Raw genomic sequence first — 22,005 nt, forward strand, 5'->3', positions numbered from 1 at the left:
ACAATCCACCTGAAAGGGGCTTTGAATCTCATGTACACCACAGAGTGATGGTCTGAACCCCAGCCGGGGGTAGGTGTGCCTCACAGAGAGGAGGAGGAGGATATAAAGAGTATAAGAGACAATGGCTTCCCCATTACCTTTCTTCTCCCACCTCCATACATGGAAGCAAGATCGTTTGAAAGACCAAGATCTATCATTGAACTGTGGGAGGGGTCATAGGCACCGACTCCGTTGGTGCTCATGGGCTGGAGCAGCCAAGGGAAAAAAATGGTGGGTGCTGAGCACCCATTGGCAGCCCCCCCTACCAGAACCTCCCCATCCCACCCCAGCACCTCCTGCCCACTGGCGGGCCCTGTCCATCAGCGCCTCCACCTCCCTCCCAGTGCCTACCGCCTGCCGTGGATCGGCTGTTTTGTGGCGTCAGACTCAGGAGGCGCTGGGAGGATGGGGGGAGGAGTGAGGCGCAGCAGGCTCGGGGGAGGGGGTGGAACTGGGTGGGGAAGGGGCGGGGTGAGGGCGGGAAGAGGTGGCGCAGAGGTGGGAAGAAGCAGGGTGGGGGTGGGGCCTTGGGGGAAGGGGTGGAGTGGGGGCGGGGCCTGGGCAGATTAGAAACTCAGCACCTATGGGAGGGGTTGTCCCAGGTTGAGAAGAAACAGCCTGTGAAATGTATTGCAGATTATGGTGAGACAACGGTTTTTGCTTTTAGAACTATTAGCAGGGCCGGGTTAATGGAGGGGCTTTAGGGGCTGCAGTACAGGGCTGCGGGCTAAGGGGGCCCTGCATGCCTGCAGGCCGGATGCAGCCTGCTGCTTCTTTTCATCTGGCCAGCGGCATGTCTCCGCACCAGCTGGAGCCGTGAGCACCAGCTTGTCGATATGCCCCTGTGGCCCCTAGGCAAGGGACGTTCAAGGAATCTCTGCTCTGCGCACTGCCCCCGCCTCCGGCACCATATCTGCAGCTACCATTGGCCTGGTACCGCAGCCAATGGGAGCTGCAGGGGCGGCGCCTGTAGGCATGGGCAGCGTACACTGTGCAGAGTGGACTGGCCCCTCTGCCTAGGGGCTGGACGTGCCGGCCACCTCGGGGAGAAGAGCAATACAGAGCCAGGGCAGGCAAGGATCCTGCCTTAGCCCTGCTGCGCCACTGACCAGGAGCCACCCGAGGTAAGCGCCTCTTGGCCAGAACCTGCACACCGCACCTGCTCCTGCAGCACAACCCCCTTCCCCAGCCCAGAGCCGCCGCCTGCACCCAAACTCCCTCCCAGAACCTGCACCCCAAACCTCTTGCTGAACCCCAACCCCCTGTCCCATCCCTGGCCCCACTCCAGAGCCCATCCACCCCCAGCTGGAGTTGCACCCCCTCCCGCATCCCAATCCCCTGCCCCAGGCTTGAGCCCAATCCCCCACTCTAAACCACCAGGGCCCCCACAAAATCTAATAGCCCCGGGCCCACAGGAGAGTTAATCTGGCCCTGACTATTAGCCTTGGTAAAGCGTAGGAATTGTGATTTTATCACTTTATTTCCTTTTGTAACCAATTCTGCTTTTATGCTTTTATCACTCAAAATCACTTACAATCTCTCTTTCTCTAGTTAATAAACTTGTTTTAATATTTTGTCCAAGACAGTGTGTTTTGACTGTAGTATCTGGGCAATCTCTACTCAGGTTAACAAAGGCTGTGGCATGATCATTTCCTTTGATGAAATGATGAACTAATTAATGAGCTTACACTGGTCAAGGGGGTCTTAAGCAGTGCGAGATGCACATTTCTGAGGTGCAAGGCTGGGGGATTTGCGGGTGTCACCCTGTATACAGTTAATGAGTGGCTGTGGGAGCATTCGTGTAACTTTGCTGGGTGTGCCTTCACATGCTATTGGCTGTGTGAGTAGAGTCTGCAGGGGCTGCTTTTCACTAGCAGAGCAGTGTAAGAGACACCCTGGGCTGGAGCAGTAAGGGGACACTGCTATTCAAAAGTCCAGCTTGGACCCTGGGAGCTGCAGAGGGGATCTGGAGACTAGCCTAGGGGAGCGTGCTTCAAAGTCTTAAAAACCTCCAGCTGGCTCCAGGGAGCAGGCTGATACCTGCGGTCCCAGTGCCTGGGGTGCGGGAGCAGGGCATAGAAGCCATGGACTCAGAGCCATTTCCCAGCAGCCAGGCTCTAGCAGGCACGGGTGTCCCTTGAGAGGTGATGGAAGAGGGGAGGGGCTGTGAGATGTCTGCCTCCAGGAGGCTGTCACCATGGTAACATCTTTGGCCCTCCTCAGCACCCCAAGAAGCTGCAGGGACCCCACGTGTTTGGGCAGGGGACAACGGGGTGGGGTGCCCGTCTCCAAGGATACAACCCAGAACTTCCAATTCTGCAGCGTGCAGGAGCGGACGTACTCGTCAAACATGTCACGCATCTGGTCGAAGCGCTGGCGGGTGATGGGCACTCCTGTGGCGGGCAGCTGCTGCTGGCACAGGCTGCAGGGGCACAAGAAGATGGCATCTGCCTCGGTTGACAGGCACACACACAGGGAGATCGGGACTGGGGAGAACAGTAAATGTCCCACCCCCAGGCCCAGCTCTCCCGCCGCCTTCACCCCCTGCTGCGCCCCAGCCTTGTCCAGGAGGGATGCTGCGGCAGGGAGCGATGGACTGGCCCTAGGCATGGCTGAGCTGATCACCAGCGATTAGCGATTCCATGGCTGATGGTCACCTGAGGAAAGCCCCACTTCTGAGACGAGTCAGCAAGAGGTGGTGGTGGGCAGCACCCCCATCCCAGGGGCAGCGAGCAGCTCCTGCCCACCTCCCCGTGCACTCTCTCCCACTGAGGGCTGCCCCATACTGATGACCATGCCAGGCTCTCTAAGAGGTGCCAGGCTCCTGGTGCCCCGCTCCACCTGGCCATGGGGGAGGAGACTGCCAGGGGCGGGCTATTGCTTGCATCCGGGTGAAGCTGGCTGGGGCCCACTCACTGCTCCCCATTCTGCCCCTGGTACCTGGGGCCCAGTGGGGTGGGCTGGCAGGCTCCACAGTTCCCCTCAGGAGGGTGATCCTTCCCAAGACCCCTGTGTGTGGGGCTCCAGGTTCTGCCCCGCTCTGGAGGGGCTGGCTCCCAGGACTGTAGCAGAGGCAGCCCCAAGCCCATTCCCTGCAGCCCCAGCCTCCCAGCATGACTACGTGGGGCATTTACAATCGAACCAGAGTGACTGAATTGTGGAGAGAGGAGCTGGGGCTGTATGGGGAACTGTGCCCACATGGGCTAATCCCCCCCCATTGGCACCATGACAGGTTGGGCGCTTCATGGAAAGGGGCAGTGCGCCTCGGCTCCATTAATAATAACCCTGCATTGCTGGGGCACTCTCCATCTCCGGGTCCCAAAATGCATTACAAACATAGCGGGAAACCTCCTCCCACATGACTGATGTGCTGCTACTTCTGGGGTGGAACACAGCAGCTGCTGATAGCACACACTGCACAGCAACGCTGCACCGCCAGCCTCATGGGAAGGGCCCCCTTTTAGATGTGACATCTCATTCAGCAGACAGCAGCCCAGTGCCCCTTTGCATCATGCTGGGGGATTAAGTTCAACACTGACAAGGGAAGAGCGCCCCCTACTGAGTGGTCACCCTTTGCAGCACACTCCCTGTCTGCTCCCCTCCCTTCCCTGCCTTTACCCTCCCCAGCAAGGCTCCCCTTCCCTCCCTGCCTTTCCCCTCCCCAGCATGGCTCCCCATCCCTCTCCACCCTTCCCGTCACATGACATGGCTCCCCTCCCCTCTCCCTCCATCCTACTTGATGGTTGCATTGAGCTCCTCGATCTGCTCCCGCAGCCGCTGCGCCTCGTCCTGCAGGGCGCCCCTCTCCTGCTGTAACTTGCAGATGTACTCTGCTGTCTTCTGCAGTGTGGTGGCCTTGCTGACCTGAGGGGCAGATGTGGGGGCTGAGTGACGCTGATCTCCTGCGGCTGTCCCTCATCTCCCTCCCATCGCTCTGCCTCCCAGGAGGAAGGAGCTCTCCAGCAGGGGGCTGGGCCTATCAGGTTTTGGGGAGACACAGCCTCCCCCAGCCACCCCTACAGGGGCTCCGAGACCTAGATGGTTGGTCAGCACAGAATGCCCGATTCCACAAGAGTCTGTAGCTGGGGAAAGGGCTGGGGGCCTAGAGCCGCAGGGGCACCCAGGAGCTGCCTGGCCAGGGCAGAGCTGAATGACTGATGCAGCCCAAGCCTGGCACTCCCACTCCTAGCTCTGGGGACTCTCTGGGGGGGGCTGGGGCACCGCGGTTGGTACTGTGGGCACTGGGTGTCACCTGGGGAGCTGCCAGTCCCGCCCTCAGCGCCTGCTTTGGGGTTTGCTTTGCTACCCTCTCACTCACCTTGATGCTGGGCTGGGCACTCAGAGTGCTCACCAGCCCGTGCAGGGTGTCAAAGCCCAGCTTGATGTTGAAGCGTCTCTTCTGCTCAGCGGAGATGTGCGTGATGCGGCGGCTCTCTGTCTGCAGGGCAGGGGCAGAGTCAGGCACCGCAAGGGGTGGGGGGGATACCCCCAGCACCCTCCACCTGAGCCAAGGCCAGGACAGACCCCTTGACATTGCAACAGGGGGAGCAGATGCGATGCAATGGGAACACAAGGGGAGGGAAGCAGGCAGTCTGGAGCCCTGGAGGGGCAGGGAGGAGAGGGCTGTGCCCGTTGGGTGGGCAGAGAGGAGACAGTCTCCCTGGGAGCCCTGGACTGTTCCATACCTTGCTGGACTCCGGCCTACCCCGGCTGGGGGTGGAGTGATGCAGCGAGATCCCGGCAGTCAGCACCCCAACCGGCACCGGGGAGACTCGTCCAGGCTTCAGCCAGTCACTGGCTGGAAGATAAAACGAGACTCTTTGGGTGGGGCTGAGTGGGCAGCACTTACTGTCAAAGCTCCCCGTGCTCCTTTCTGATCCCAACAGGCCTTGTCTTTTGACATGCTAACAGCATCGTATCCGTCGGTAGTGCTTTCCATCAGTGCTTTTACCGACTCTTCTCAATCCCACCAGGAGGCAGGCATGAGCTATTCTCATTAGGCAAGGTAAGTGATTCGCCCAAGTTCACACAGCAGGTCAGTAGCAGAGCCGGGAGAGACCCTACAAGCCTTGACACTAACCAGTAGTGGTGCCCCTAATACTTTTCATTGCCCCTTTCTGTTCTGGCTGCAATGGGTGACCTCATGTGAGCACGGGATCCCAGCAGGGGTGGGAAGATCCCCACCAATTTCAGAGCTGCTCAAAAAATGCCAGTTATGTTCCCTGAGTAATTTTGAACTTTTTTTTTTTTTTCAAAAACTTCCAGCAAAAAAAATGTGGATTTTCAAGGAAAACCTGAAACAACCCAAAAAGGTTTGTTTAAAAAAACCAAACATTTCAGGCAAACATTTTTGGTTTTTGAAAACTAAACATTGAATTACTTTTTCCAAAAACCAAACATTTTAACCCAAGTTGATATTTTTACTGATTTCTTTTTTTTTCCATTGTAAAAGCAGAACATTTCAAGCAGAATGAAGAGTTACTGCGAACATTTTCCATTTGGTGAAAGGCACATTTTTTGCAGAAAAAACACTGAGATGAAGACTCCAACCAGCTGCCCTGGGTTGCCCTGTTGGCAACCAACCCTCCAGCATTTGGCACCAGTTCCCCCCGGAACTGCCCACTGACCCTGCATGCAGCTACCCACCAGGACCATGTCAGCTAAGTCAAGCTGGTTCAAGTTGTCCACATGGTTCTGCCCACTCTAGGACAGCAGTACGGCAGCAGGGCTGGCTCTGGTGTCGTGTCGCTGGCTTTTCTGGATCTCTCTTTTCTCACCCGCCTGCCTAGTCTCTGCTAATCCCAATCACTCTGTATTGTCAACACCCACCCATCCATCTCTTGGGTTAATAAACAGAACTGAGGGGTGGGGTGGATCTTCAAGAGGATCTCAGGGGGGCAGCACCAGCAGCCTGCTTGGCTCTGGCGATATAGGGGGGAGCCTTCTTCAGATGGATTTCCCACACTGAAAAGCTGCTGAGCCTGCATCACCTGCAGGGGCGTTTGTTCTCTCTGGTAATCAAAGAGGAGGTGTCAGAGACGCTGCACCGCTCACCACAGGCCGACGGGGGGGAGAGCTGCTCCGTCTTGGGGACAAGCAGGGATCCTGGCTGTGCCACAGCCAGTGTGATGGGGACAGACTGCGAAGGGCTGGAACCAGGAGACAGCCCTGGACTCAGCTGGGCCATGCGGGGCAGGAAGCCAGAGGGGACTTCAGCAAGGCCCCCTGCCTGCAAAGAGAGAAGCCAGAGAGAAGGAGTTTGCACTTTGGGCTCCCCGGCTGAAAGTCTCAGACCTGCAACCCAGGAGGCAAAGGGCGAGAAGGGGCCAGGGCCCTTCCCCAGCCAGCATACAGGAGACAGTCATTGAAGTACCTACAGCAGCTTGACTCTAGTAGACAAGTAGAGCTGGTCACTGCCCGTGAGGCTCACGGTCAAACTAGACCTAAGGGGATGGGGAGAAGGAAGGGCCCCCAACTCCTCACAAGGTTACAGCAACATGGCATGAGCCCTGGGGCTCCTAGGGACTGGACAAGGGACAGACCCTCTCCAGGGGAGCAGCGCCATGTGAGACGGCTCCCATTGGCAGCCAAGGGACTCTTTGCCAGCCCTGAGCCAGGCAGGGGCAAAAGGGATTTTCTTTAACCTCAGGAAATGCTCTCCACTTGGAAATACAGGGCGTAAAATATCATCCTGAGTGTCCCCTGAGCTTTGCCAGTGCCCCTCGCTCCTGTGCTGGTACACTCCTTGTTTGTCCAGTCCCCAGTGCCCCCCAAGCTCTGCTGGTACCCCTCGCTCCTGCCCTGGTACACTCCCTGTTTGTCCAGTCCCCAGTGCCCCCCTTGCTCCTCCGATGCCCTTCATTCCTGCCCTGACCCACCCCCTGCTCGTCCAGCCCCAATTCCCCCCTGCTCCACCAATGCCCCTCGCTCCTGCCCTGATGGTGTCACCGCTCACTTTGGTTTCCTTGACCATGGAATCCTGTTGCGAGAAGAAGGGCTGCTGAGCAGAGATGGAGTCCACCTGACTTGGAAGGGAAAGAGTGTCTTCAGACACAGACTGGCTAAGCTACTGAGGGGGCTTTAAACTAGGTCCAACAGGGGTAGCTGACAAAAGCCCACAGGTAAGTCTAGAACATGGAGACTTGGGTGAAGGATCTGAATCTGAGGGGAACATGGGAAATCACAGCATTGACAAAGGAGAGACCAGAGGGAATATAGAGGGGAAATGTAATAAATATCTCCGATGTAATAAATATCTCCAATGCAAGAAGTATGGGGAATAAACAGGAAGAACTAGAAATACTAGTGAATAATCATAAATAGAACAGAACTGGCATCACAGAAACTTGGTGGGATTGTTCACATGACTGGAATACTGGGACAGAAGGGTACCGCTTGTTCAGGAAGGCCAGGCAGGGGAGGAGGAATTGCCTTGTATATCAAAGATATCTACACTTGCACTGAGACTGAGACAACAGTGGGAGGCAGACCTGTTGAAAGTCTCCGAGAAAGGATAAAAGGGGTAAAAAACAAGGGTGATGTCATGCTAGGGGGTCTATTATAGAGCACCTCACCTGGAAGAAGAGGTGGATGAGACTGTTTTTTACACAACTACCAAAAACTAAAGCACAGGACTTGGTAGTGATGGGGGACTTCAACTACTCAGACATCTATTGGGAAAATAACACAGCAGGGCACAGATTATCCAACAAGTTCTAGGGATGCGTTGGAGACAACTTTTTATTACAGAAGGTGGAGAAAGTGACTAGGGGGGAGGCTGTTTTGGATTTGATTCTGACAAGCAAGGAGGAACTAGCTGAGAATCTGAAGGTGGAAAGCAGCTTGGGTGAAGGTGACCATGAAATGACAGAATTTGTGGTTCTAAGAATGGTAGGAGGGAAAACCGCAGAATAAAGACAATGGACTTTTAGAAGGCACTTTACCAGACTCAGAGAATCAGTAGGTAAGATCCCATGGGAAGCCAGTTTAAGGGAAAAAAGAGTTCAGGAGAGTTGGCAATTTTTCAAAGGGACATGATTAAGGGCACAAAAGCAAACTATTCCACTGCGTAGGAAAGATAGGAAATATGATAAGAGGCCACCCTGGCTTAACCAGGAGATCTTCAATGACCTGAAACTCAAAAAAGTGTCATACAAGAAGTGGAAACTAGATAAAATTACAAAGGATGAATATAAACAAACAACACAAGCATGTAGGGACAAAATTAGAAAGGTAAATGCACAAAATAAGATTAAACTAGCTAGGGATATAAAGGGTAACAGGAAAGTATTTTACAAATACATGAGAAGCAAGAGGAAGACCAGGGACAGGGTAGGCCCATTATTAAATGAGGAGGGAAAGACAATAACAAAAAATGCAGCATTGGCTGAAGTGTTAAATGCCTTTTTTATTTCAGTTTTCACCAAAAAAGTTAGCAATGATTGGACAACTAACATAGAGAACATCAGTGTAAATGGGGCAGGATATGAGGCTAAAATAGGGAAAGAACAAGTTAAGAATTACTTAGACAAGTTAGAGGTCTTCAAACTTGATGAAATACATCCTAGAATACTCAAAGAACTGACTGAAGAGATCTTTGAGCCATTAGCAATTATATTTGAGAACTTGTGGAGGACGGGACAGATCCCAGAGGACAGGAAAAGGCAAATATAGTATCTGTCTATAAAAAGGGGAATAAGGAAAACCCAGGGAAATACAGATCAGTCAGCTTAACTTCTGTACCCGGAAAGATAATGGAGCAAATAATCAAACAATCAATTTGTTAAGCACCTAGAAGATAATAAGATGATAAGCAACAGTCAACATGGATTTGTAAAGAAAAAATCATGCCAAACCAATATAATATCCTTCTTTGACATGGTAACAAGACTTGTGGATGAGGGGAAACGATAGATGTGGTATATCTTGACTTTAGTAAGGCTTCTGATACTGTCTCACATGACCTCATAAACAAAGTAGGGAAATACAACCTAGATGAACCTACTATAAGGTGGGTGCACAACTGGCTCCAAAACTATGCATAGAGAGTGGTTATCAATGGCTCAAGTCACAATCAAGCTGGAAGGGCATATCGAGTGGGGTCCCGCAAGGATCTGTCCTGGTTCCGGTTCTATTCAATAGCTTCACAAATGATTTAGATAATGGCATAGAGAGTACACTTATAAAGTTTGCAAATGATACTAAGCTGGGAGGGGTTGCAAGTGCTTTGGAGGGTAGGATTATAATTCAAAATGATCTGGACAAACTGGAGAAATGGTCTAAAGTAAAGAGGAGGAAATTCAATAAGGACAAATGCAAAGTACTCCACTTAGGAAGGAATAAACAACTGCCCAATTACAAAATGGGAAATGACTGCCTAAGAAGGAGTTCTGCAGAAAAGGATCTGGGGGTTATAGTTGATCAAAAAACTGAATGTGGGCCAACAATGTAATACTGTTGCAAAAAAAGCGAACATTTTCTGGGCTGTATTAACTGGAGTGTTGTAAGCAAGACACAGGAAATAATTCTTTCACTCTACTCTGCATTGATTAGTCCTCACCTGAAGTATTGTGCCCAGTTCTGAGCACCATACTTTGGGAAAGATGTGGACAAACTGGAGAAAATCCAGAGAAGAGCAACAAAAATGTTTCAAGGTCTAGAAAACATGACCTATAAGGGAAGATTGAAAAAACTGGGTTTGTTTAGTCTGGAGAAGAGAAAACGGGTGGGGGGGGGGATATGATGAAACAAGGTGGGTGAGGTAATATCTTTTATTGGACAAACTTCTGTTGGTGAAAGAGACAAGCTTTCGAGCCACACAGAGCTCTTCTTCAGGTCTGGGAATGTGGGACATGATAGTCTTCAGGTACATAAAAGGTTGTTATAAACAGGAGGGTGATAAATTGTTCTCCTTAGCCACTGAAGAAAGGACAAGAAGCAATGGGCTTAAATTGCAGCAAGTGAGGTTTAGGTTGGACACTAGGAAGAACTTCCTGACTGTCAGGGTGGTTAAGCACTGGAACAAATTGCCTAGGGAAGTTGCGGAATATCCATCACTGGAGCTTTCAAGAGCAGGGTAGACAAACAACTGTCAGGGATGGTCTAGACAACCCCCGTCAGTGCAGGAGACAGACTAGAAGACGTCTCAAGGTGCCTTCATGTCCTACATTCCTGAGATCTATGATCTGATGTACCCCCTGTTCGTCCAGCCCCAATGCCCCCCCCAGCTTCACCAGTGCCCCTTACTCCTGCCCTGACCCACAACCTCCTCGTCCAGCCCCAATGACCCCGAGCTCCACCAGTGCCCCTCGCTCCTGCCCTGAGACACCGTCTGCTTGTCCAGCTCCAATGCCATGCCAGCTCCACCAGTGCCCCTCATTCCTGCCCTGAGACACCCTCTGCTCGTTCAGCCTCAATGCCCTCCCCAGCTGCACCAGTGCCCCTCGCTTGTGCCCTGAGACACACCCTACTTGTCCAGCCCCAATGCCCCCCCAGCTCCACCAGTGCCCCTTGTTCCTGTCCTGAGACAGCCCCTGCTCCTCCAGCCCCAATGCCCCCCCAGTTCCACTAGTGCCCCTCGCTCCTGCCCTGAGACACCCCCTGCTTGTCCAGCCTCAATGCCCCCCTCCTACACCAGTACCCCTTACTCCTGCCCTGAGACACCCCCTACTTGTCCAGACCCATTGCCCCCCCCAGCTCCACTAGTGCCCCTCGCTCCTGCCCTGAGACACCCCCTGCTCATCCAGCCTCAATGCCTCCCTCCTCCACCAGTACCCCTTGCTCCTGCCCTGAGACACCCCCTGCTCCTCCAGCCTCAATGCCCCCCTCCTACACCAGTACCCCTTGCTCCTGCCCTGAGACACACCCTGCTCGTCCAGCCCCAATGCCCCCTGCTCCACCAGTGCCCCTCACTCCTGCCCTGAGACCCCCTGCTCGTCCAGCCTCAATGCCTCCCTCCTCCACCAGTAGCCCTCAATCCTGCCGTGAGACACACACTGCTCGTCCAGCCCCAATGCCCCCCAGCTCCAACCGTGCCCCTTCCTCCTGCCCTCAGACACCCGCTGTTCCTCCAGCCCCAATGCCCCCGAGCTCCACCAGAGCCCCTTGCTCCTGCCCTGAGATGCTCCCTGCTCGTCCAGCCTCAATGCCCCCCTCCTACACCAGTACCCCTCGCCCCTGCCCTGAGACACCCCCTACTCGTCCAGCCCCATTGCCCCCCCCAGCTCCACTAGTGCCCCTCGCTCCTGCCCTGAGACACCCCCTACTCGTCCAGCCCCAATGCCCCCTGCTCCACCAGTGCCCCTCGCTCCTGTCCTGAGACACCCCCTGCTCCTCCAGCCCCAATGCCCCCAAGCTCCACCAGTGCCCCTTGCTCCTGCTCTGAGATGCTCCCGGCTCGTCCAGCCTCAATGCCCCCCCAGCTCCACCAGTGCCCCTCGCTCCTGCCCTGAGACACACCCTGCTCATCCAGCCCCAATGCCCCCCTCCTGCACCAGTGCCGCTCGCTCCTGCCCTGAGACAGCCCCTGCTCCTCCAGCCCCAATGCCCCCGCAGCTCCACCAGTGCCCCTCGCTCCTCCCCTGAGACACACCCTGTTCGTCCAGCTCTGCCTGTTGTTAGGACTGAGGCACACAGAAGCAAGGTGTGATCTCACTGCCGTCCCCTGCGCACTGCTGCTTGCCAGAGCCCATGTCTGAACCCAGCATGCAGCGGTGAAAGGCCAATGCCCTTGGCTGCCCGGCAGAGGGTGTTGCTGGTGAGCTCTTACCGGGGTGGCTGGCGACGTGGGGATGAGGGTGGTACTGGGAGTGGACGGAGGGTCCAGGGCCAGCTCTGGTTTAGCTGCAAGACAGAAGGCAGCAGAAGGTGAGGACGCAGCATGAGAAGAGAGCCAGACTGGGGCTCCAGGACATCCCCTCCCACCAGAGTGAGCGGCTAGCACAAGGAAGCCTTGCAGGGAGATGCGGACTTACTCCTGCTGCCGCCTCCTGGTTCTCAGGGCAGAGAGTCTGGGCCCAACAGCCCCAGGGAGGTGCTGCTGCGACTGGCCAAGCCTGGGGAGTAGGGTGGGGCTGGAATGAAGGTTCCAGCCTTCGTTTCTTTGCAAATCAAGCCAAACAGCGAAGGGGCAGGGGGTTGAGTGCTGACACTCCACAGCTGATCTGGACTGTGTGGACCTACTCATAGGGACTCCCAGGACCAGGGTACCCGGTGTTACAGAGACAGAGATACAGGCCCAGGAAACTGCAGGGTTTGTCAGTAGAATGAGGCACAGCATCCAGGCAAGGCAGGGCTGGTGAGAGGTTTGACATGATCACCAAACGTGGCAATCCGTGATCCCTCCCTATGCTGGCACAGAGCTTGTCATGTGCTCACAGACAGTCCCTGCGCTGTTAAGGAGGATGAAAGGCCCAGGGAAGCAGAGCAGTCAACGGGAGCAGAGGGAAACTTTCCCATAGTTGGGACCCTCCTTCCAGATTGTGTTAGGGTATCCTTTAGCACTGAGGTTACCTCTGCAGGGCAGGGAACTCCAGTCACTAGGAAAAGGCAGGTGTTAGTAATGGGAGTTTTGATCATTAGAAACATAGATAGCTGGGTTTGTGATGACCGGGATGTCGGAGAAAAACACAGTTCTCACTCTTTTGGTTGGGTACAACAAAGTCAGATACTTTATTTTCTCAAGCAATTGCGTAGAGGGAGAGAGTGCTCCACCAGGGCCCACTTAGTTCTGGGTGAAGCGCAGGAGCTGGTCCAAGAGGTAACCGCTTGGAAATAGTGACCATAATATAATAACATTTAACATCCCTGTGGTGGGAAGAACATCTCAACAGCCTAGCACTGTGGCATTTAATTTCAGAAAGGGGAACTATGCAAAAATGAGGAGGTTAGTTAAACAGAAATTAAAAGGTACAGTGACTAAGGTGAAATCCCTGCATGCTGCATGGATGCTTTTCAAAGACACCATAATAGAGGCCCAACTTAAATGTATACTCCAAATTAAAAAACACAGTAAAAGAACTAAAAAAGAGCCACCGTGGCTTAACAACCATGTAAAGAAGCAGTGAGAGATAAAAAGGCATCTTTTAAAAAGTGGAAGTCAAATCCTAGTGAGGTAAATAGAAAGGAGCATAAACACTGCCAATTAAGTGTAAAAATGTAATAAGAAAAGCCAAAGAGGAGTTTGAAGAACGGCTAGCCAAAAACTCCAAAGGTAATAACAAAATATTTTTTAAGTACATCAGAAGCAGGAAGCCCCTGGACGATCGAGATACAAAAGGAGCACTTAAAGACAATAAAGTCATTGCGGAGAAACTAAATGGATTCTTTGCTTCAGTCTTCATGGCTGAGGATGTTAGGGAGATTCCCAAACCTAAGCCGGCTTTTGTAGGTGACAAATCTGAGGAATTGTCACAGATTGAGGTGTCACTAGAGGAGGTTTTGGAATTAATTGATAAACTTAACAGTAACAAGTCACCAGGACCAGATGGCATTCACCCAAGAGATCTGAAAGAACTCAAATGTGAAGTTGTGGAACTATTAACTATGGTTTGTAACCTGTCCTTTAAATCGGCTTCTGTACCCAATGACTGGAAGATAGCTAATGTAAAGCCAATATTTAAAAAGGGCTCTAGAGGTGATCCCGGAAATTACAGAGCTGTAAGTCTAACATCAGTACCGGGCAAATTAGTTGAAACAATAGTAAAGAATAAAATTGTCAGACACATAGAAGAACATAAATTGTTGGGCAAAAGTCAACATGGTTTCTCTAAAGGGAAATCTTGTCTTACTAATCTATTAGAGTTCTTTGAAGGGGTCAACAAACATGTGGACAAGGGGGATCCAGTGGACATAGTATACTTAGATAGCCAGAAAGCCTTTGACAAGGTCCCTCACCAAAGGCTCTGACGTAAATTAAGTTGTCATGGGATAAGAGGGAAGATCTTTTCATGGATTGAGAACTGGTTAAAAGACAAAGGGTAGGAATAAATGGTAAATTCTCAGAATGGAGAGAGGTAACTAGTGGTGTTCCCCAAGGGTCAGTCCTAGGACCAATCCTATTCAACTTATTAATGAATGATCTGGAGAAAGGGGTAAAAAGTGAGGTGGCAAAGTTGCAGATGATACTAAACTGCTCAAGATAGTTAAGACCAAAGCAGATGGTGGAGAACGTAAAAAAGATCTCACAAAACTAAGTGATTGGGCAACAAAATGGCAAATGAAATTAATGTGGATAAATGTAAAGTAATGCACATTGGAAAAAATAACCCCAACTATACATACAATATGATGGGGGCTAATTTAGCTACAACTAATCAGGAAAAAGATCTTGGAGTCATCATGGATAGTTCTCTGAAGACGTCCACGCAGTGTGCAGAGGTAGTCAAAAAAGCAAACAGGATGTTAGGAATAATTAAAAAGGGGATAGAGAATATCTTATTGCCCTTATATAAATCCATGATACGCCCACATCTTGAATACTGCGTACAGATGTGGTCTCCTCATCTCAAAAAAGATATACTGGCATTAGAAAAGGTTCAGAGAAGGGCAACTAAAATGATTAGGGGTTTGGAACGGGTCCCATATGAGGAGAGATTAAAGAGGCTAGGACTTTTCAGCTTGGAAAAGAGGAGACTAAGGGGGGGGGATATGATAGAGGTATATAAAATCATGAGTGATGTGGAGAAAGTAAATAAGGAAAAGTTATTTACTTATTCCCATAATACAAGAACTAGGGGCCACCAAATGAAATTAATGGGCAGCAGGTTTAAACAAATAAAGGGAAGTTCTTCACACAGCGCACAGTCAACTTGTGGAACTCCTTGCCTGAGGAGGTTGTGAAGGCTAGGACTATAACAGCATTTAAAAGAGAACTGGATAAATTCATGGAGGTTAAGTCCATTAATGGCTATTAGCCAGGATGGGTAAGGAATGGTGTCCCTAGCCTCTGTTTGTCAGAGGGTGGAGATGGATGGCAGGAGAGTGATCACTTGATCATTACCTGTTAGGTTCACTCCCTCTGGGACACCTGGCATTGGCCACTGTTGGTAGACAGGATACTGGGCTAGATGGACTTTTGTTCTGACCAAGTATGGCCATTCTAATGATATTATGTCCATCAATGGCTATTAGCCAGGACGGGCAGAGATGGTGTCTCTAGCCTCTGCTTGCCAGAAGCTGGCAATGGGTGACGGGATGGATCACTTGATGGTGACCTGTTCTGCTCATTCCCTCTGGGGCACCTGGCATTGGCCACCGTTGGAAGACAAGATACTGGGCTAGATGGACCTTTGGTCTGACCCACTATGGTCACTCTTATGTTCTTTTGAATGTCTGGCCCAGACTGTTCCTGCTGAGGTACTGCAGCCATTGAGTTCCCCCTCTCTTCCAGGTGGTCACCCAGAGCTGAGGGGCCGCGGTACCTGACCTGGGGAAGGGCAGCTCCCCCCAAACTGCTCAGAACGCAGGTCCCCTGGCTCCCCCGAGAGGGCGGTCACTGTCATGGGCTCCGGGGGCAGGGCACTGCACTGAGGTGTGAACAATCCCAGGGGGTAAAAGGGCAGCGCTAACCAATCTCCCAATCTGTGTGACTAGCATTGGGCCCAGGGTTCAGATCCTGTCCCACAGCACCCTATGGACAACTGCACCCATCCTGCCCTCGCCAGGGTCGCCAACGGCCTCCTCCGAGCCGAGGTAGAGTCACCCCCTGCCCTGTGCCCTTCTGGAGCTCCCTGCAGCCTCAGATACAGGTGCTGTGATCACCCGTCCTCACCTGCCTGCTGAGACACCGCTGCCCTGTTAGCACCTCATGCCCTTGGCCAGCGGCTCAAGGCTCTCACTCCCAGTGCCTCCTGCAGGCAGCGATTCCCAAACTCAGGCTCCCAGGTGACTCCTCCTACATTTCAGCCACCATCTCAGACTCTTTTCTCTGCACCCCTCCTCCTCTGCCAGACCTCCTGCTCCCCCCCCCACCCCCGCTCTCTCCTGCCCTGGATGCTTCCTCCGCATCATGGCAGCCTGTGGATCAGCAGGTGAGGGAAAGAGTATCGCTGGCATGAAGAGAGGAGGCTAGGTGCCTGCAGCAACGCAGTGCCATGGAGAGTGGCATCGAATGAGATGAGTAATGATCCCAAAGAGGGGGCGCTACCAGCCCGTGCCCAGATATCAGCTCCCCTTCCCCTAGGGTTACCAGATGCCACAGATTAAATATCGGGACGCGGGGGGGGGGGGGGGGGGAGGCCGCGGGGGAGGGGGGCAGAGAAGAAAAAAGCCGGCGGCGGAGAGGGAAAAAAAAAACAAAAACGGCCGGAGCACCCCCCAGCCGAGCCGCGCTCCGGGCCCTTCCTGCAGCTCCCTGCCCAGCCGTTCCCGGGCTCCGTCGCCCCGGCCCCGCAGCAGGGGCTGCTCCGCTCCACCCCGCCAGGGCTGGGACACTCGCCCCCGCAGCCCCGGACAGCCCCTCTCCAGCCGCGGGGAGCTCGGGGACCTGGGCAGGGGGCGAACCAGGTAGCCGGGCCCGGCCCCTCCCGGCAGGAGCGTGTCAACAAGGACAAGTGCAGAGTCCTGCACTTAGGACGGAAGAATCCCATGCACTGCTACAGACTAGGGACCGAATGGCTAGGTAGCAGTTCTGCTGAAAAGGACCTAGGGGTCACAGTGGACGAGAAGCTGGATATGAGTCAACAGTGTGCTCTTGTTGCCAAGAAGGCTAACGGCATTTTGGGCTGTATAAGTAGGGGCATTGCCAGCAGATCGAGGAACGTGATCGTTCCCCTTTATTCGACATTGGTGAGGCCTCATCTGGAATACTGTGTCCAGTTTTGGGCCCCACACTACAAGAAGGATGTGGAAAAATTGGAAAGAGTCCAGCGGAGGGCAACAAAAATGATTAGGGGTCTGGAGCACATGACTTATGAGGAGAGGCTGAGAGAACTGGGATTGTTTAGTCTCCAGAAGAGAAGAATGAGGGGGGATTTGATAGCAGCCTTCAACTACCTGAAGGGGGGTTCCAAAGAGGATGGAGCTCGGCTGTTCTCAGTGGTGGCAGATGACAGAACAAGGAGCAATGGTCTCAAGTTGCGGTGGGGGAGGTCCAGGTTGGATATCAGGAAAAACTATTTCACTAGGAGGGTGGTGAAACACTGGAATGCGTTACCTAGGGAGGTGGTGGAGTCTCCTTCCTTGGAGGTTTTTAAGGCCCGGCTTGACAAAGCCCTGGCTGGGATGATTTAGCTGGGAATTGGTCCTGCTTTGAGCAGGGGGTTGGACTAGATGACCTCTTGAGGTCCCTTCCAACTCTGATATTCTATGATTCTATGATTCTATGACCCACCGCACTGCCCCGCGGGCTGCAGGGCTGGAGCAGCCTCCGCACTGCACTCCCGGCCCCGGGCCCTGAAGGCGGCGGTGAAGCCAAGCGGCTTGCCCTGGTGACCCTAAGTGAGCCTAGGGGGCGAGAGTCCCTCCAGGACGTCAAAATTGCTTGTTTGTCCAGTGTCCCGACCGCACATCGGTCGGGACGCGGGACAAACAAGCCAATATTGGGACAGTCCCGATAAAATCGGGACATCTGGTCACCCTACCTTCCCCTCTCTAGAACGCAGGGTCAGCCCATCTGCCACTGTGGGTGGGGGGTGGGGAAGACATCCTCCTGCCCAACAGCCTGGTACCAGCTTCCCACTCCAGCTGAATGAAGCCAGCTGGCCAGATGGGGGCAGTCCGATGCCCTCAGCCAGCGGCAAACGGCAACCCCCCCAAAGCAATCCCCCACCCTGTTACCTGCAGTCAGGAGCTGGGTCAGGCAGGGGTTGGGCACAGCCACACGCGTGGGCACAGGGAGTCCCATGGGTCTCTTTGTCTTGGGGCTGGCTGGCTTCACCATTGGCCTGCTGCCCCCAGGCGGCGACTGCTCTTTAGGGGTGGCAAACCTGGGGCCGCTCCGCATCACTGGGGGCAGGGGCTGGGCACTGGACAGAGCAGGGTATGCTGTTGGCAGAAGGTCCACGCTGTAGCTCAAGCCTGGTGCATGCTGGGTAAAGCATGGTGTGGAGAGTGAAGAGCCACTAATGGAGCTGGAGTAATGGAATTTGGATCTCGGTGCTGAAGCCGGTGGGTACAGGGGGTCCTGGCCCAGCAGGAAGGCTCCTGGGGGGGCTGCTGGGGTGCAGTAGGAAGGGGCGAAGGGCTCCATGCTGAGACTCTTGCTGGGGAGCCCATAATGGAGCGGGGGCTTGTGCTTGAGGTCAGAGCACAGGCCGCTGCGGGGGTCCACGGGCTGCGGGGCTGGCTGGAAATCAGGGCTGAGGAATGAGCCAGGCAGGCTGAGCCGGGAGGAGCAGTTGCTGCTAGACTGAAAGAGACAGAGGCAGATTACAGAGCGTTTGCCCCTGGACTGCTGGATTGGACCAGGACTGAGAGGGACAGGGATAACAGACAGCAAGGGAGACGGGGACAGAGCCCGCTGCGCAGCAGCACAGGGGCCTGGCACCATTGCCTCGGTGAAGCAAACACAGAGGGCAGAGCAATCCCAGGGCCAGAGAGAAGCAGACCAGGATGTGATCCCTGCCTGGAGACCTGCTCACCTGTAGGTGGCCATTGGGCGGGATTGGGGCATCAACGTAGCTGGCAGGCAGGGCTCTGGAGGCCATCAGTGGGTCTGCATGGCTGGCAGGTGGGGCACTGCTGCTGCCATATAGGGTGTCAGCCATGGGCATGAAGCAGGGCTGCTCTTGGTAGCTCAGATGCATTTGGTTAGGCAGTGGGCGGTGGCCGGTGAAGAGATCTGCAAGGCATAGCAGAGACATGGTGACCCACATCTCCTGAGGCAGCCCAAGCCCATGCTACTCGGCCCCCTGGGCAGGTATAAGGTTTGCGCTCACAGCACAGTCGCAGCCAGAGCACTGGGCCATCTGGGCTGACACACAACCCTGAGTTTAGCAGGCCAATGCTCAAACCACTGAGCTATCCCTCCCCTACATGAGCCTAGGCAGTTGTGTAAGAATTGACTTGGGGAAAATCATTCCTCCCTGCCCCCTGCAGGCAGCTCACCCCTGCACCCCAGCAAGGGGCCACTACTCTTGTGTCAGAGCCCAGCTCCGCACGTTTAAAGCCATGCAGGCTTCCAGCCCACCTTAACCCATCTACAGTATCATACTCTCCAGGCTCCTGCCTGCCAGAGACCAGGCCCCTTCACCTCTCCTGCCCGGGAGTAGCCCCTGATGCTGGGGGGTGGTCTCAGGGGGAGGGGCTGCTTGGCTCACTCTCCCCTTCCCAGCACCATCCCTCCATCAGTCGCCCAAAGTGCCTCCCTCCCAGGCAGCATCAGCCAGGGCTTTGCACCCTCTCCGGGCCCAGCACAGTGGAGTGGGGTGTTACTGCGGGGGAGGGGGACTCTCTGCGGGGATGCTGGGAATGGGGAAGACACTCCTTAAAGCAAGGGGCGAGGCTGGCGTGCTGGGCCAGGTTCTGCCAGATACAACCCGGCTTGTGGCAGGGCTCCGTACCCAGCTCCCAACCAGTCCTTGTTAGCATGCCTGGCCCAGTTTCGGCAGCATAGCCCAGACACTGCTGGGGCTCACAGTCCAGGCCAGTCAGAGACAGCTGCTGCCCCACATGCCCAGACTGGATGAGCAGTGTGCCCACCTGCCCCATGTTCAGACAGGCACAGCGGGTTGCTCCGACAGCTGCCTGTGCCCTGGCATTCCAAGCCTCCAATAACCAGGAGTTGTAACACCTGGCCCCAGACACCCTAGGCTTTTCCGCCCATAGTGCCCCCACCGGGAGCAAGGACCAGCTGCCCTGCTTCTCACTCACCCCACAGAACTTTCTTTCCCAAATTCAGAAGCAGCCTCGCCCTTCCCTCCCCCCGGCCCATGCTGGGGGAGGCTGATGATGGCAGAGGTGGGGAACTTCCAGAGTATCCCAGGGAGACAGGGTTTTGCTCACCAATTTTTCTGCCTCTAGCCAGGGGCGGCTCCAGGCACCAGCGCACCAAGCACGTGCCTGGGGTGGCAAGCCGCGGGGGGCAGCCTGCCGATCACTGTGGGGGCGGCAGTCAGGGAGCCTTCAGCGGCATGCCTGCGGTAGGTCTGCCGGTCCCACGGTTTCGGCAGCAATTTGGCAGCGGGTATGCCAAAGGCACGGGACCAGTGGACCTCCCGCAGGCATGCCGCCAAATCCGCGTTACCAGCGGACCGCCCACAGGCGCTCCGCCGAAAGCCGCCTGACTTCCGTGCTTGGGGCGGCAAAATACATAGAGCCGCCCCTGCCTCTAGCTGAGGTGAAGGGGTGTCAGTGTCCCCTGGCTCTCCCTCGTGGGTTCTGGGGGCTCGGGGCAGTGGGGTGGGGCTAAGGGAGTTCCTAGCTCCCCATGCTCTAACGTGGCAGCAGCAATTGTGAAATGCTGGAGTTTCTGGTGCAAAGAGGAAAGAGGCAGCTCTGTGCAGCCCCTATACCAGGAGCCCAACCGTGCTGCACACAGGGAGAGGGACACAGGAAAACCCTCCCACGCCACAGGGAGCCACCGCCTGCAGCAGGGCGGGACGCTCCTTCCCTCGCCCATCCGTCCAGCCACGGCAAGTATGGTTCTCGGGGTGAGGCCAGCCTGCAGCACGACTGAGCCTCTCCAGGCTCCATCCTGCACCAGCCTGAGCAGAGTGGGAAACCCCTGGAGAACAGAAGAGAGACATCACCCAGATCTGCAGCCCCAGCTCCAGCCTCCAATTCCACAAGCTGGTGGGGTCAGCATGTGCGCTGTTGAGTGGGGTGTAACAAGCTCAGCCAGCCCTGGGTTCCACGTGTGTCCCCTCCCTCAGCCGTGGATCCCAGGCATGTCCCCTCCCCCAGCTCAGCCAGGCCTGGGTCCCACATGTCTCATAGACTCATAGACTTTAAGGTCAGAAGGGACCACTATGATCATCTAGTCTGACCTACTGCACAACGCAGGCCACAGAATATCACCCACCCAAATCCCTAACCTATGCCTGAGTTATTGAAGTCCTCAAAACGTGGTTTGAAGACCTCAAGGTGCAGAGAATCCTCCAGCAAGTGATCCATGCCCCATCCTTGGGTCCCATGTCTGTCATCTCCCCCAGCCCTGGGTCCCATGTGTCATCTCCCGCAGCCCTGGGTCCCACGTGTCCCCTTCCCCAGCTCGGCCAGCACAGAGTCCCACACATATAATCTCCCCCGGCCCCTGGGTCCCATGTGTGTCTCCACCCCCAGCCCTGGGTCCTACGTGTGTCCCCTCCCTTAGCTTTTGGTCCCATATGTGTCCCTTCCTGCAGCTCGGCCAACCCGGGTCCCTCATGTGCTGGGTGCCATGTTAACTCCTGCAGACATTCCCCATCACCCCGGTGAGCTTTATCCCAATGAGGCTCCTAGCCTAAGAGCGGTGCTGGGGGATCAGGCCCTGCCTAGCATGGCAGTGCCAGGCTAACACCCCGCCGGCGGTCTGGGTGGAGGTTTATTTTCATTGTAGGCTCTGAGTCCCCCATGCCCGTGCTCTAACCTTGCGTGTGGCCTGTGGCTAACCACATCCTGCAGCCTTCCCGAAACCAGGCCCCGTGACCCTGCTGCGACTCCGCTCTCCCTTCCTGTCCCCATCTCCAACCCCACTCCTTCTGCAAGCTCAGACAGGCACAGCACAAAGTGCTGGGCGGGCAGTTTTGGGCCTGCCACCTCCGTGCAGGGAATGACCTTCGCCCTGTAACCCCCCCTCTCTTCTGGGGCAGTGCCTGGCACATGGGGCTCCTGGGCTTCTAATGGACCTGGCTGAGCACCTAGCCCCAGCCACTGATGATGCTAGTGCCTCATGCCCCTTGGGAAGGGGCCCTGTGCCACACGCTGCCCTCTGGGGCCCCGTTAGAGGCAGATCAGAGGAAGGAGGGCCAGGGTGGAGTTGGCCTGGGTTATGCACTGTGCAAACCAGTGTGCTGAGGACATGTGCTCAGGTCTCCGGCAGGGGTCAGG

General features: G+C 54.9%; 1 protein-coding gene across 3 annotated transcripts in view; it reads right to left on the reverse strand.

Moving 5' to 3' along the window:
- The window catches only part of MLXIPL (MLX interacting protein like), a 57,289-nt gene that overhangs the window by 3,568 nt on the left and 31,716 nt on the right, over positions 1-22,005 (reverse strand). For all 3 annotated transcript variants that reach the window (XM_065573281.1, XM_065573280.1, XM_005294339.4), the window contains 8 exons: positions 18,618-18,817; positions 17,815-18,385; positions 11,807-11,880; positions 6,094-6,268; positions 4,725-4,837; positions 4,358-4,477; positions 3,776-3,903; positions 2,338-2,461 (listed from right to left, as the gene is read on the reverse strand). In XM_065573281.1, coding sequence (XP_065429353.1) covers positions 2,338-2,461; positions 3,776-3,903; positions 4,358-4,477; positions 4,725-4,837; positions 6,094-6,268; positions 11,807-11,880; positions 17,815-18,385; positions 18,618-18,817 — 1,505 coding nt within the window. The remainder of the gene's footprint in view (positions 1-2,337; positions 2,462-3,775; positions 3,904-4,357; positions 4,478-4,724; positions 4,838-6,093; positions 6,269-11,806; positions 11,881-17,814; positions 18,386-18,617; positions 18,818-22,005) is intronic.

The sequence above is a fragment of the Chrysemys picta genome, chromosome 19, assembly GCF_011386835.1.
Source record: "Chrysemys picta bellii isolate R12L10 chromosome 19, ASM1138683v2, whole genome shotgun sequence".
NCBI classification, from domain to species: Eukaryota; Metazoa; Chordata; order Testudines; family Emydidae; genus Chrysemys; species Chrysemys picta.